General features: G+C 36.7%; 1 protein-coding gene across 4 annotated transcripts in view; it reads right to left on the bottom strand.

Moving 5' to 3' along the window:
* Positions 1–4,562: 4,562 nt before the first annotated feature.
* DSE (dermatan sulfate epimerase) overlaps positions 4,563–15,334 on the bottom strand; it is a 68,665-nt gene continuing 57,893 nt past the window's right edge. For 2 of the 4 annotated variants that reach the window (XM_023219026.2, XM_023219028.2), the window contains exons 4-6: positions 11,698–11,937; positions 9,327–9,534; positions 4,563–7,272 (exon numbers count right to left, since the gene is read on the bottom strand). In XM_023219026.2, the coding sequence (XP_023074794.1) occupies positions 5,514–7,272; positions 9,327–9,534; positions 11,698–11,937 (2,207 nt within the window). In that variant the 3' untranslated portion in view covers positions 4,563–5,513. The remainder of the gene's footprint in view (positions 7,273–9,326; positions 9,535–11,697; positions 11,938–15,334) is intronic. The other 2 variants (XM_023219027.2, XM_031935534.1) reach the window with 2 other exon arrangements.

Here is a 15,334-nt window from a genome sequence, read left to right on the forward strand (position 1 = left end):
CTGTTTTGGTACCAGTACCATGCTGTTTTGGTTACTGTAGCCTTGTAATATAGTTTGAAGTCAGGTAGCGTGACGCCTCCGGCTTTGTCCTTTTGACTTAGGATTGTCTTGGCAGCTGGAAACCATCATTCTTAGCAAACTATCACAAGAAGAGAAAACCAAACACCGCATGTTCTCACTCATAGGTGGGAACTGAACAATGAGCTCACTTGGACTCGGGAAGGGGAATATCACACACTGGGGCCTATCATGGGGAGGGGGGAGGGGGGAGGGATTGCATTGGGGAGTTATACCTGATATAAATGATGAATTGATGGGTGCTGACGAGTTGATGGGTGCAGCACACCAACATGGCACATGTATACATATGTAACAAACCTGCACGTTATGCACATGTACCCTAGAACTTAAAGTATAATAAAAAAAAAAAAAAAAAAAAAGAAAGTATCTTAAACTTAACATGGCTAAAACAACCTCCTAGACTCACTTCCCACTACTTATTGCTCCTGCAGTCAGCCATATCTCAGTTCATTGCAACTGACTCCCCAACTCATAATCCAAGTCTTTGCTGCAGTCTGTGAGGGCATGTCTGATCTGATCCTATTCCTATCACCCTCCCCTCACCCACTCTGCTCTAGCCACACTGGTCTCCTAGTCCTGAACACACCAAACACATACGGAGCTCAGGGCCTTCGAACTGCTGTTCTATCTGGAATGCTCCTCTCTCTTAGATGTCTCTGTGATTCATTACATTATTTCTTTCAAGTGTCTGATCATAAGTAATCACATCAGAAACCACTGTTTATGGGACAGTATCAATTCACCATCACCTTACATCCCCTCCCCTTGCTTTATTCTCCACGGTACTTACCACTACTTGACATCCTGCACTATTACTGTTATTATTTGCTCCCACTAAAACATGAACTATATGAGGGCCAGCTTTTATTATTCCTATTCTCTACCATATCTTCAGTTCCTAAAACAATACTTGGCATATAGTAGATGCTCTGTAAACATGTTACTGTCATTCTTGTTATTTGTTAACTCAACTGAAAAGTGATGTGGGACTTCCATTTAAACATACTGCACTCAATATATAAATTTCCTTCAGTTCCTTTCCAAAACCCCATTAAATTAACAGCAAATAGATTTTCAAAATGACACACAGAATGGAAGTGGAGACATCAATATAATAAAGGCTAGCCTGATCACATTTAAAATTACGGCCTCCTCTTCCCAGTCTCCTTACCCTGCCTTTTCCCTCTATAGCACCTATTATCTTCCAATAAGTATAAAGAAAGAGGGGAATGGATAAGAGAGCTAAATCTTCATTTAGTAGTTTTAGACCTTACTGTAAACAAGTACACAATAGATGTAACAGCCAAAAGAATTAGAAATTGGTTACTTCTGGGAAGTACAAACTAAGAATGAGAAGGGAAGGGAGAGAGAATTTGTTTTGTTTTTAAAATAAGCCGTCTAGTACTATTTTACTTTTTCAATCATGTATGTTTATAATTTATGCCAAATAAAAATTCAATTAACAAAATCTCAAAACCAAGAGGGAAACTGTATATCCACGAAGAAAAGTCATAATACAACTTTGTCTATTTTTATTCTTCACATAGTGACTACGTGTCTTGTTGAACAGAATTTGATATTAAAATAGATGACCAAAAACTAAATATTTAGACTATGTAGTGGAACGTATGATTTATCTCAGTCATTTCTTGAAAACTTACGAGTACTTCATTGACATTACATGCATAAAGCAAATATCTAGCTGAAACATTGCTGAAAAAAATACGTCATTTGGTCAGTAAATTAAATAAACTGCAGAAAGAAACTATTTCTTAACATGAAGCTAAAGAGAAGAGAATCAAGCCAATGGGCTTTGCCACAGACACGGAATACACAGGGAACAGGGAAAGGATCAGGGCCCCTTGCTTGAGCCTTGCTTTCCTCATCTGTAGATTTAGGGGTCTCAATCAGGTCATCTCAAGTTCCTTAAACTTGCTTAAAAAGCACCAAACTTTGAGTTAGACCTTCACAGACTTCCCTAACTCCTTTTTTCCCAAATTAAGCTATGACAAAGATGACCGTATGTCCCAGTTCACCTAGTATAATCTCAGTTTATATCTGTTGTCCTGGAATAACAATTAATTGCTCTTCCTTTAACTTTCAAATGTGTCTCCACTTGGAAGATAAATTACATGCTCCTCATACCCATGACTATATTCGTTTTAATCTTGTTTTATATTTGTAAGAAATCACACGAATTTACTTTTAAGCTTACACATATAGCATTTCACAGCTTGCTTTCTCTTAATACTTGGAGAAATTTCAGATTCTTTTGTGAGTGGTTTGTGAACTATCAAAAGTTTTTTTTTTTTTTAACTTGGCTGGGTGCTATGACTTATGCCTCTAATCCCAGCACTTTGGAAGGCTGAGGCAGAAGAATCGCTTGAGATGGGAAGTTTGCGGCTGCAGTGTGCTACGATCGCACCACTACACTTCAGCCTGGGTGATGGAGACAGACCCTGTCTCTAGAAATAAAAATAATTTTTTAAAAACTGAGTAAGTCAAATGTAAATTTTCCTTTTCAAAAACAAATTATTCAGTATGCAAAACATTCTGTTAAGACATATTTTCTGATAACCTTAGAATATGTGGTACTAAAAACTATGACTAAAATATTTGCGGAAGAATTCATTATCTTAGGTGATACATTTTAATAATTAAAATAGTTCCAGAACACGGCCTTCTACCTGACTTTGACAATAAGAACAATGTTCTCAAAAGAATGTTCTCTCTGAAGATTCTGGGTCTCATCCACCATCATAGGTCTCATCTACCATCAACTGAAATAAGCTAATCAGTTACAAACAAGGAAATATACTTAAAAAAAAAAAAAAAAAAAAAAAAAAAAGGTTCTCACTCTGTCTCCAAGGCTGGAGTGCAGTGGCACAGTCATGGCTCACTGCAGCATAGAACTCCTAGGCTCAGGCAATATTCCCACCTCAACTTCCCAGGAATATACCACTCTTACTGCACTGACAAGCTCTGTATGCTAGTGATTCTCAAATTTTCTTTAAGGCTAGGACCAAGAGTCCTGCCAATCCCCTGAACAACAGCTCATACATTATCCAATGAACTTGAAACACTCCTGTCATAGTGAGCAGCACTGAAACAGATTCCGTAATTGATTACTCAGTTTCAAGGCAGATTCAACATTGCTTGGTTTTCAAGTTACAAAAAGTTGCCTAGTTTTACTCAAATATGCACTATCCCTGATAAAAAAACATGTTTCATTATGAAGAGCTGTGATTTATTTCAGCATTTTTTCCCCACTTAAGTCACTGCCCGAGGTAATTTCTCTTTAAGGAAATAAATACCAGGTTCATTAGAAGTAAACAAACCATATAATTTTAATTCATTTTGTTTTCAAGATGCATGTCTTTAAAAAACTACTTTAAAATGAACTAATACGTTAGACTGGATCATGCTGTGGTGACTAATGTATTGTCTAGCCTTAACCTAATGAAAACAAAAGAAAAGCGAGTTTGGCACTCACTTGCACTTTTCATCTCTGTTAGAAAGTATGTCTCAGTTTGGATCTCCGATCAGGTTTGCCTGGTAACCTCAAAGAGTAATTTTCCTTTTTTTCTTTCTTTCAAAATTTCCTTTTGATCATTTCAGACAGTTCATCCTTTTGAGTGAGAAAGAGTAAAAGAGAGGAATGTTGAGTGAGGTTAAGTAAACGGAGAATCTGTCACATAAAGCAAGTTTAAATCCTAGTAAGAGCATCCATGCAGGACAAACGGAAGCATTATTCTTTTGAAAACATTATTCTTTTAAACAGTGTGTAATGACATCCTCCCTAGAGATTTTCCATGAGAGGGGAAAAAAATTACTTCCTCAGAAGTCGTTTTCTGGATTCCAAGCATAATAAGTGAAGCACAGTTAAAAGTCAAACTTGTGTTTTCTTTATGCAAGAAGGTTCAAAATTAGAACTGCAGAAAGGTACTTATAAGTTTCTCCAACTTGTCTTTTGGTTACATACCGGTATTGCTGCGAACTAAAAGAGCAAATAAGAGGAAAGGTTACTGTTGTTACTTTACACCTATAAATCAGTGAGTGTGTCCTTACTGTAAAATTTGAGCTGAACATATTTTCTGTTTCAAAGGAGAAATATATGACTCAAATATGCTGAATGTATGAAAATTTATTAAGTTCCTTTTAAGTACACCATTCTCTTATGCTCAAGTAGAAACTATGGATTATTTTTCTAGTATTGTATGCTGCTGTTACCTTCTGAGGAGCTGACTGAAAATTTTATGCTTTTGAAAGTTGGGTGCTACTTAAATATCAGAAGTTGGTTATTGTTTTAAATATTTAAAATGTGTTTAAACAACATTAAGGTTAATAAGCAGAGAAAATACTTCTTTTGATTCAAATACTATTTTATACATTTAATGAATACACATCCAATTAAGATCTTTCTTCAAAAATTTTGGAAAATGTTACTGCATTTTGAATATAATGGAACAGAGAAGAAAAACACTAGAGAAAATTCACAATTACGATGTTTATTTAGCAAAATAAACTTGAAAAAGTTTTCCTATAAAAAAACATAAGAATCATATCCAAATTTTAGATTCTCCATCTTCTTTGGTATGAAAATCAACAGTCATAATAGAAAATATTTTATTTTGAAAGGTTTAGTCATTGGGTCTACAACAGTTTTCCATATAAGGAAAATACAGTATTAAATTATCTGTAATCATCTTACTTATTGAACCACCAATGAATGCATACAAGTAACCAATTATATGTGTGCAGAGACGAGCATCAAGGAAATATTCATTCAGATAAATGTTTTCTAATAAAATATATTTTAAGTTTTTAATGATCTTCTGCTATAATTTTTTGCTCTATTATCTGAATAGCCATCCAGAACTGTAGTAAAAGATCCTGTTAAGTTACATAACTCAAGAAGTACTTCCCCAAGGAAGCGACACCATCATACCAGGACTTAGCAACATTTAAACATTTATCTTTCAACATGACTGTACCATTAAAATTTTTTTATATTTCTCAGAATTGTATTCTTCAGTCTTTTCCATAATATAGTATAAGGAAATTGCTAATAGTATTAAATTAACATTAATAAAACCCAATTCTATCTAAACATTTTTCTCATAAGAAAAAACATTACTTTAAAAAACAGACTTTTTGTTTCTTCTAAAAGTAATACTACATGGACTGCTCAATTAGCAATGCCAAATACTTCCAGAAACACGATAGGACCACCAAGCTGTTTCTACTGCTTTGATAAATTCTTTACCCGCTCCAATTTCTCCATGTTCCTGCTTTTTTGTGTCAAAATATCTTCCCTTAATTTGTTAAAATGAATCTGAGGGGAAAAAAATCTGATAATGTGGGGTAAAGAAATTTTTTTTTGTATAGCCTCTTGTGATCACAAAATGACCAGGTAATTTATATCTTCAGTGCTAACACTGTGATTGAGAACAAGAAGAGTACAACCACAATAAAATACAGCTATCTATTAGAAGAACTGCATAAAGACATCTTTGGCCATGTAGGCTCTGGGCCCTCTGAAAATAAGTCAGTTGCATTGCCAACATGACAAAGAAAATAGCAATGTTCAGGATCAAGAACAATCTGGTATAGGAAGCAGACAGTGATGGTGCCCTGCTGTGAGTAGTTGTCATCATCCGTGCCTGTCCAAACCGGCCTTTCATCAAGCCCCCATTTTTATGTTTTTCATATGTTACATCCGCAAAATCTAAAAGGTCTTTCATTTCTTCATCTTCATCTATGGGTAGTTCTTTCTGTGCCAAAATCTGAGCTTTCTGTCTAATCTTTTTCTCATTGACTTCAATCTGTGCAAAAATATCAGGGACAGCATCCACAAATTTATAGCGCTTGCCTGCCCTTCGGTTTTTCTTTGACTTGCTTTGCTGCTGCTGTTGCTGTGATATGGCAAAAATCCTGTCAATGGCCTCCTCAGTCTGTCTCTTATCTGAAAATCTCAGCAGGCGCTCAGCAGTCTTCCTAAAGCTAGCTGTGTTCCGGACTCGGGACAGTATCTGCTTCTCCAGCAGCTGAAACACTGGCTTAAAATGCTGCAGGTTCTGTTCCACAATAGCAGCATAGTCCTTCACCTCAGGGACAATGCTGCTCTTGATGGCTGAATTCCGGTCAAACAGAATTTTGTGACGATCAGCAATGACCTGTGCAAAGGCAGACTGTCCTGTGGCCTCACCTGTCCACAGGTACGTTGCGTAGGCATGTTTGCTGGTGGCTATGAACACATCCAGTTGCTGAGAGTCTCCGTGGATAGTGAAGCTCTGAACATCTATAGATGGCCCTATGAAGAGGTAAGCTGCCCTGGTGATGGGACTTCGGAGGTGCATGGTGACATTCACATAGTTTGTCCCATTGTAGGGATAGCCCCGAGGATATGTCACTGAGGCAAAGGTTGCTTTCTCGCTGTAGCCAGTATCGTCCATCCAGTACATTTTATAAAGACCATCTCTCTGCCTGATGAAAGCCCCATGGACACCATCTACCACAGTCTCCTCAAAAGGAACATCCACATTGTGGAAGAAGCTTGCTGCTGTCTCCAGGGGACTCTCCTCTCCCAGGTGTATTTGGTCTACAAGGAGAAGCAGCTGTGGATGTAGGAGGATGAGATTCCTCTGAACATTCTTCAGGTTGAGCTGGGGGTTGTAAGCTCCCACACCTTCTCCTCGGATGAAAACCACCCCATTTTTCTCCTCTGCTGCAACCACTCTCCCCTGACAACTAGCTGCCAGGTCATGCTTGTATTTAGACCATTTTGATGAGCAGTCTTCTGTGACCTGACCCTCCCAGGGAGAAAAGCAGCTCTTTGACACAGCTGGGGAAAACATCAAAACATTGTTGAAGAAGGTGTACTTTGGCCCGTACAGAGCCTCAGTAATGAAAGGCACACCGTTGGGAGCAAAAGTAAATGAGTTTTGATCAGGATGTTCATGCCCTGCATTAAAATTTCTCCATCCTTTGATCCAATCTTTGTATTTGTTTCTGTGGACAATGTCATATATTGCACGTCCCCCCAGTTTTCCAGACTTGAAGGAAAGGAAAGATCTATTGATTTCTGCAGGTAGTGCACTTCCATAAGTCACAACACCCCAGTCTTCAAAATAATGCAGCGTAGGGGTGCCAAAGTCTGGAGGAGGAACCGATTTCAAGCTGGCATCATACCTGAAATTAATTTTAAAAAATTAAATGGTTTTCTGATGGAAGTGAAAATAACACGTAACACGGTAACGTGGAAGATGCGACACACAAATGCTACCCAGAGCACTGGCAGCATGGACTGGATTAGGGACATTTCTGAAAATATCCAAGGACAATCAGTATGCACAAAGGGAAACCCTTGGTGACTGGAAGAAGAGTATTTCTTTATCATTTGTGATCCTTGGATTTGGGCCCAAAATGATTTCTGCTCTAATCTCTACATGGACCATCTTCATTTGATGATGTCAGAGTGACCATCCAATCTACTGGGCCTCGTGGATTTAGGCACTTCATCCAAATTTCTGGCTGCGGGGCTCCTCTTCTAGAAATGCCATGTTAGAATCTGGACTCTAACCAGCCTTGAGCTGTAATGAAGTATAGTTCTGCAGTAACTGATATTACTGAATATTTGGCACTGAAAGCAGTTCTCCTTCAAGATTTTTTCCTTGAAAAAATAAACTGAAATAGAGGAGGACTTCACGTATTAGATAAAATGTATCACCAACACCACATCTCAGAATATAAACGAATGAAGTTTCAGCCAACCGTCTTATACTGGGGGATTTATAATTGTGCCTACCACTGACTAGCCAGGACCAAAGGTTTGGTTTCGTTTTAATCTGCAGATGATGCCATGTTTCTTGGACAATAAATTACTTCTTACTTTTATTTATGATAAATGTTTATTATTAGTACTATGTACTTTTCCCTAAAGTGAATCAATCACCTGTAGTAGAGTTAATCTTATTGGTGTTTGATTTTGACTGCTTCATCTGTTGTTCTAGAGTCTCAGTTTCAAGACATCAGAAATTATATCTCTACTTAGGTCTAGTATGATGTTGGCTTAATTAATGTGATTTCACAGGTGTAGATGTAAGCTGAATGGGCCATCTTACTCTCAGTTTTTGGTCAGTTTGCATATTGCCATAAAGGCAGATTTTTAAGTTAGACTTAGCATTAATCTGACCTATTATATTAATCCTGTAGTTAGCTTTATAGAACTCTCTTGATTGGATATTTACGGGTAACTTATTTATGGGTCACACTATTAAGTAATTACGTCATACTCCTGAGAGAACTCAAGGATGGTTGCATCTTAATATATTTAGTTTATCTATGAAAATAATCTTAAATTGTTGGTTAAACTATAGCCAGTTACCATTTTACTAATATTTTTTCCTCCTTAATTTTTTATATTTTGAAAAAAAAGAATAAAGAGAAGCAAACCACAAGAAAGCTCGTTTTGGAGTTGAATGTAAATTTCAACAGCTTGAAAAGACATCAGGGATTAATGACTAATCAGTTCCCTCTAATTTTGATTTTAACTTATTGGATGCCAACAACATATTTGGCAATACTTGAAAAAGGAGACCCAAGCTTCTCTTTCTGGGCTTAAAAGATTAAGGCAAAAAAATTTACACGGTCCTTTTATTATCAAAGTGAAGCTGTCAAATACTGTCAAACACTTTTAAACACTTTTGAAAATTCAGCAACAGCTTTGCTATTAGAAGATTATAATGCTCCATTTACCAAGACAAAATATTTTACTACCTTTTTTTGGTGTGATTATCAGAATAACCTAGTCTAAATTTTGTGTTTTGTTTTATATGATTTCAAAAAATGATGTAAAATCAAAACATGTTTATTTATGAAATAATGCAAGTGTAGGACATTTCTAATATGAGAACCAAAAACTGAAAACAGTAATTAGATGTTAAACATAAAGAAATGTTTCTAACACTACCTATTAGGTACTACGCTCACTACCTGGGTATATAGTGCACACGTACCCCTGTCTCTAAAATAAAAGTTGACATTTTTTTTTAAAAAAGAAAAGTTTCTAAGAGTTTCAAAAACTGTGATACGAGCTGAATTGAAACTTCATATACTCAGGTGGCATGCAGAAAATATTTAAAAAGTGTTTTAGTTTTTCTTTTTAAATGCAAAAAAACAAGTGCATAGCACAAATAGTACTCTTGGGTATCATTTCTCTTTAAAGCTAGCCCAACGTGTCATACCAGAGAAATTCCGTGTGCAGAGTGCACCAGCGCTGCCCTTTGGACGGTGTTCCTGGACCTTCCACCGCACGGTTGCTTCTGATTTGGTCAGCTAGCCAGTTACCACTGCCATTACGCATGACAAATTTATCAAGGAACACTAACTGGCTTTCTGGACCATAAAACCAGTTGTAATTTGAGTCCGCAATAGCCACAGTCCTTTGAAACCCTAGGGAAATAAGTTGGAAAGAATTAAGATACATTGAAAACTTCATACTCCTATTTAGGTCTAAACAATGATTTTTCAAATCTAGTTGCAAATTAGAATTGTGTAATTGAGGGGATAAAATAAAAGAAAAATCACAATCCTCAGGTTTTATTCCAGACCAGTTAATTAGAATCCCTCAAAAGGACTTCAACATATGTTGTGTGTAAGCTTGTATTTGTTATGTGGTAACCTGTCGTTGGTAACAGAAGTGCTACACCTATTGCTTGCCTTCCTCATTTTCCAGTGTTCATGCTATACATGATTATATTTGCATATATATATATGGGTTCCTCTTGTGCAGTTTGGGTTCCTGAACCTGGAATGAACACTGGCTCTCCCACAACTCAACATGCATTCTAGGCTAAGATAATAAAATAACATGCTTTAATTTGGCTTCAATAAAGCCTAAGTTATACTATATACAAAGTTCAGGGGAGAGACTGAGTTTCAACAGGAAGAAAATTTAATTCCCAGAGTAGCTCTGCCAGTATGTACTGCTGGAAGTTGAAGGAGAGAAAATGCAAGGATCATAAAGCCATATATCATTTTTGGAATAGGGAAGAAAAATAAAAGCAGGTAAGACTGGATATGCTCCATGTGTTCATGAAAAAAGCAGCAGCATGGGAGAAAACTCAGCCAGACCAAAAAAATGCTACTAGAGTATCAACTGTAGAAAAAAAAAAAAAAAAGAGAGAAATGTAGTTGAAAACAGATTGCTTTAACATAGAACCTCTTCTAAAATGTTACCATGATTATATTTATGTCATTTACATCTAACGTTTTTGTTCCTAATAATTTAGTAAGTGATCTTCTAAGTATACCTTATTTTAAAATGATATTTTCTGAATCTTCTACTAGTCTGTGAATTCCTTGAAAGCAGGAGATGTGTTTTAGTCCTCTTTGAATCCTCTGCCTAGTACAGTGCCTGGCATACAGATGTTCAATAAAAGTTTGTTTAATTAACACAAACATATAACTGCTGCTTTTAGACATGTTCATACTGTCTTTTCCACTTTAGGAAGTAGCCACAGGCACAGCTCACAGCGAACACAATTTCTGACGTTGTTAGCCTTTAGATCTCAGCTTAAATTACAAAGCACTGGAACCTCTGAAAGGCCCCTTGCTTTAGGGAGCCTTTGTTTACTAAGATGAATTGCAAAACAGGCCTCTCCTGTATGTCTAAGAAAAAACAACAAAGCAAATTTTTTTTGAACGTAAGTCTAAACTAAATCTGAAAATGGTTCTTATGCTCTGCAGTATTTTTTGCACTAGTCCAATAATGGGGATTCTATTAATCTGTATGTTTACTACCAGAGCCAAAGGATTTAAATACTGAATTCTTTGTTGGAGGTCTAGAATCACCATTTAAAAATTGCATTTCCTTGGGGAAGAAGGAGGAAGGAGGGGATATCTATCCTGATAAAATTTTCCTTTATAACTTGTTCTAACATCTTGGTCCTGTTTTAGAAATAAAAAAAGGTTATAAAGTTCTCTAGAAATGAATACATTATTAAATCACGTATATCTTTTTTTTTTTTTAGAGCTAGTTTTCTTAGAAGGCTAAATGTCACAGCAATAAGAAATTACAAGTTTTACAGTAATTTTTTTTACTTTTGTATACTATTTACTTCAATAAAATATTAAAATACTAAAGCTCCAACTTAAATGTGTAGGTGTAATCTTTCATTTTGAATCGTGTCTGTGTAGTTTGAAAGAAAAAACTGAAAACCAAAAATTAAAAATAGGATTGATCAGGGATCACATATAAAGGAAAACGGACAGGTAATCACAAATGTTTATATTTTGCTTTCAATGATGACGAATCTGTGTATGTACTCAAGTTTGGATATATATATATAAAAAAGTATTGAGGGGCCTAGACACTGTATTTAATCCATAACCCTCCAAGCTTTGTAATACCTAAATCATAAATACATTAGCCTCCAAAATGTTCTGGCTATAGGCAACTCTTGAATTCAATTTTTCTTTGATTAAAAAAAATCTATTTAATTTCAATATGATAAACTCTAAGGACCTAATTTCTCTGCTTAGGTTAGCTCATTTTCATAATCAGAAAAAATTACAATAGTTTAATGTTTTCGCACTTCTGACTCCTCGCTGTACCTGGCAGGATGGTTCTATACATAAATGCAAAGTGTTGTTTAAGCCACGGATGGCCAAAGTGGTTGATGTTGAAGTGCCTCTGGACGAGAAACATGTATTGGAAGAGTGATCTAGTGGTGTAGCTGCCATATGCAACTCCTTCATAGAGGGAGCCATCCGTCACCTCCCTGAGCAAGATCAGAGATTTCTCCATGATGGTCAGAACTTGTTTGGTCCATAAGTAGGCTTCTTGAAGATATCCTGAAGGATGAAAACACATGGAAGCAATGACTAAAGGCTGTGACAAAGCATAAACAAAAATATGGCCAAATAAAACCCTCTGAGTTATCTAACTCGCATTTTGTAAAACTCCAACTTGTCAGTGTATAAATAAATCCTGTAATCTAGGTTTGTGATGGTCCCTGGTATAAGTTAAAAAGTTCTTCCTGGCTAATATGGTGAAACACTGTCTCCACTAAAATTACAAAAAATTATCTGGGCGTGTTGGCAGGCGCCTGTAGTCCCAGCTACTTGGGAGGCTGAGGCAGGAGAATGGTGTGAACCCAGGAGGCGGAGCTTGCAGTGAGTGGAGACTGCGCCACTGCACTCCAGCCTGGGCGACAGAGCGAGACTCCGTTTCAAAAAAAAAAAAAAAGTTATTGACTCTATAAATGAAGATAAACCCTTAAATGAGTATCAGTCACTTTCTGATGTTTAATAAACTCTATCACATGTAAGATCACAAATGCATATAACTTTATGTTGGCAAGAGAGGATTTGTATATTAAGATTTTAATCAGTGGTCCTAAAAAACAATACTTGAAAATATTGCTAAAAGTTTATCTCTTCACAAAACTTGCATCATTATTTTATAGAATTTGTAATAGGTTGCACATACTATAAATGCTAAACAGACAGTCTTCAATTCATATTGTCATTAGACAGCAACCTCTCATCCTTTATGTGCTTTAGATCCCACAGGATCTGAAAAGGCAGCAAAGTGGGCCTGAGAAACCACTGGAAAGGCAAATTAATAATGAAAAAATCAACTAGGAAGCCTGAAACCACCAAAAAATGAGCTACATGATTTTGTCCAAGCAATTCTTCCATCTGTCACATTTTTTTTTTTTTTTTTTGAGACGGAGTCTCGCTCTGTCGCCCGGGCTGGAGTGCAGTGGCCGGATCTCAGCTCACTGCAAGCTCCGCCTCCCGGGTTCCCGCCATTCTCCTGCCTCAGCCTCCCGAGTAGTTGGGACTACAGGTGCCCGCCACCTCGCCCGGCTAGTTTTTTGTATTTTTAGTAGAGACGGGGTTTCACCATGTTAGCCAAGACATCTGTCACATTTTAATCTCCCCAATGAAAATTAAGTCTATAAAAATTTATAAACTCTTTTAACTCAGAAATGCTCGCTTTCTAGAATTGTTGCACTTAGTTGACAATAACAACTCCTCACATTTCTGTAACATTTATAATTTATATAGCACTGAGCAGAATCTTAGTTAATCCTTTTAACAACCCAATTACATATTATTGCCCCAAAACAGAAAGGCTGACTTGTTCAAGACCTCTGGCACAAGACTAAAAATGAATACAACTGTAATCTCAACCTAGGTCTTTAGATTTAAGGGTTTGCTTAAAAGCACGCAACCCTTGAGAATAAAATTAAGCCCAATGCTTCCTGGTGTGGATACAGCCATATTGCTTTACCGCAATTTGGTCCAACCAGCTCTGGGCCTAAATATAGGTCACAGGCTAAGACTTGGCTCCTGACTAATGGGGGCAACTCAGGTCTCAACTCTTCTTGGGTAAGCAGAGGTGACTGTTCATCATACCCTGGCCTCTTCTGCCACCCATAGCTGACATGTCAATATTCTGGATAGTTTTTGATTTCCATTCTCTACCATTCTAGTTTAAAATTCTAATTATCTTCATTCTTTTCCTCTGTGTCTTCCATCTCCCACCAGATACCAATGTGACTGATGCCTAAAATCAGGCCACTGTCCCCAGGATACCACATTACCTAATTTTCCTTATTTGTTCCTTATAACAACCCTCTTCAGAAGATACGAGGCAATGTCTACCAAAATACTTTGTAAACTGCAAATCTTTCTCAATACAAGGTAGTGATATTGTTGTTAACTGAAGCTATGCCTTGTATTTTTTTTCTGTCACCCGAATACCTTGCCTGGAATGTTCTTTAACTTCCCCTTAAGTTCTCCTATCTATCTTCAAAGTTACAGAAAGAAAATTATTGAAAGAACACTGCTGTCTTGAATTCCAAGTTAATATACTCATTTTATATTTAACCATAAGGCTTTTCATGGTATCTTTCATTTTACTCTCTGGGGTTATTGTAAGTATGGTGTAATCATTTAAACATTTCACATCTGTCTTCTTTCCAACTGATTTCTACCTCCTTCTGTCCAGTCTTGTCACAAATGTGTGTACTTACGTGGGGGCTCTGGAAGAATGTCTGCCAGGGCCACCATAACTTTAGTCAGAAAATAAATGCATAGGAAAATTCCTGCCAGGGCAAAATGACATATTTTGATTCAATCTAAACCAGCATTATTTTGGGTCACCGTTTATTATTTGGAATAATGTGATTTAGAAAGACTGAAGAAAGAAACTCTACTCCTCCTGTTAAATAAATAACAATTTATTTAAGGAAATAAAACTATAGTAGATTAAATTTAAGACCTGAGGCAGAAATTTGGCTCACCCAAGGGATCCTTTCACCATTTCATGATGGTGTCGTTTCACAGGCCTGGGGGTTTATAAATGGTTTGTTAGTGGATTAACACATTGTTTGCATTTTGACATTTTACTTTTCTTTTCCTTTCCATTTATTTATGTATTTAAGACTGAGTCTCACTTTGTTGCCGAGGCTGGAGTGCAGTGGTGGGATCTCGGCTCACTGCAACCTCCGCCTCCCGGGTTCAAGTGATTCTCCTGCCTCAGCCTCCTGAGTAGCTGGCATTATAGGCATGCGCCACCATGCCCAGCTAATTTTTGTATTTTCAGTAGAGACGGGATTTCCCCATGTTGGCCAGGCTGGTCTCAAACTCCTGTTCTCAAGTGATCTGCCTGCCTTAGCCTTCCAAAGTGCTGGGATTAGGGGTGTGAGCCACTGTGCCTGACCTGATGTTTTAATTTTCTTTATGTTTTTGTGAGAGTAGGGGAAAAGGGGAGCTAGCATGAAAATTCACTCTCATAATTAAATTTTGCTTAAGTTATTATAAATGGAATTTCCCTTCTGAGAGAGACAACAAAATACAGTAGAAAGAGATTGAACTTTATGGATGGCCAGAAGTGGGTCCAAATCCCAGCTACCTTATATGGTTGATGTGAAGATTGAATAAAATATGGAAAAAGACTAGCACATGTCATATGCTCAGTTAATGTTAGTTTCTTTTCCTCTAAGACCCAATTAAAAGTGAAGGTTGGTTGATGTGACAAGGGAGGAAGCTAGATTTGGGTAAAATCTGATGTTGGATAATCAACAAAATGCTTAATAATTCTTATGGGGAATATAATCGAGTTAAATTCTGTTAGATTTCCAAGCTCCAATTATATATTTAATATTCTGACAATTCCCTGTGATCTTAGAGCTGCTTTTTTTTTTTTTTTTTTTTTTTTTTTTTTTTTTTTTTTTTT

Source organism: Piliocolobus tephrosceles, chromosome 5, assembly GCF_002776525.5.
Source record: "Piliocolobus tephrosceles isolate RC106 chromosome 5, ASM277652v3, whole genome shotgun sequence".
NCBI lineage: Eukaryota > Metazoa > Chordata > Mammalia > Primates > Cercopithecidae > Piliocolobus > Piliocolobus tephrosceles.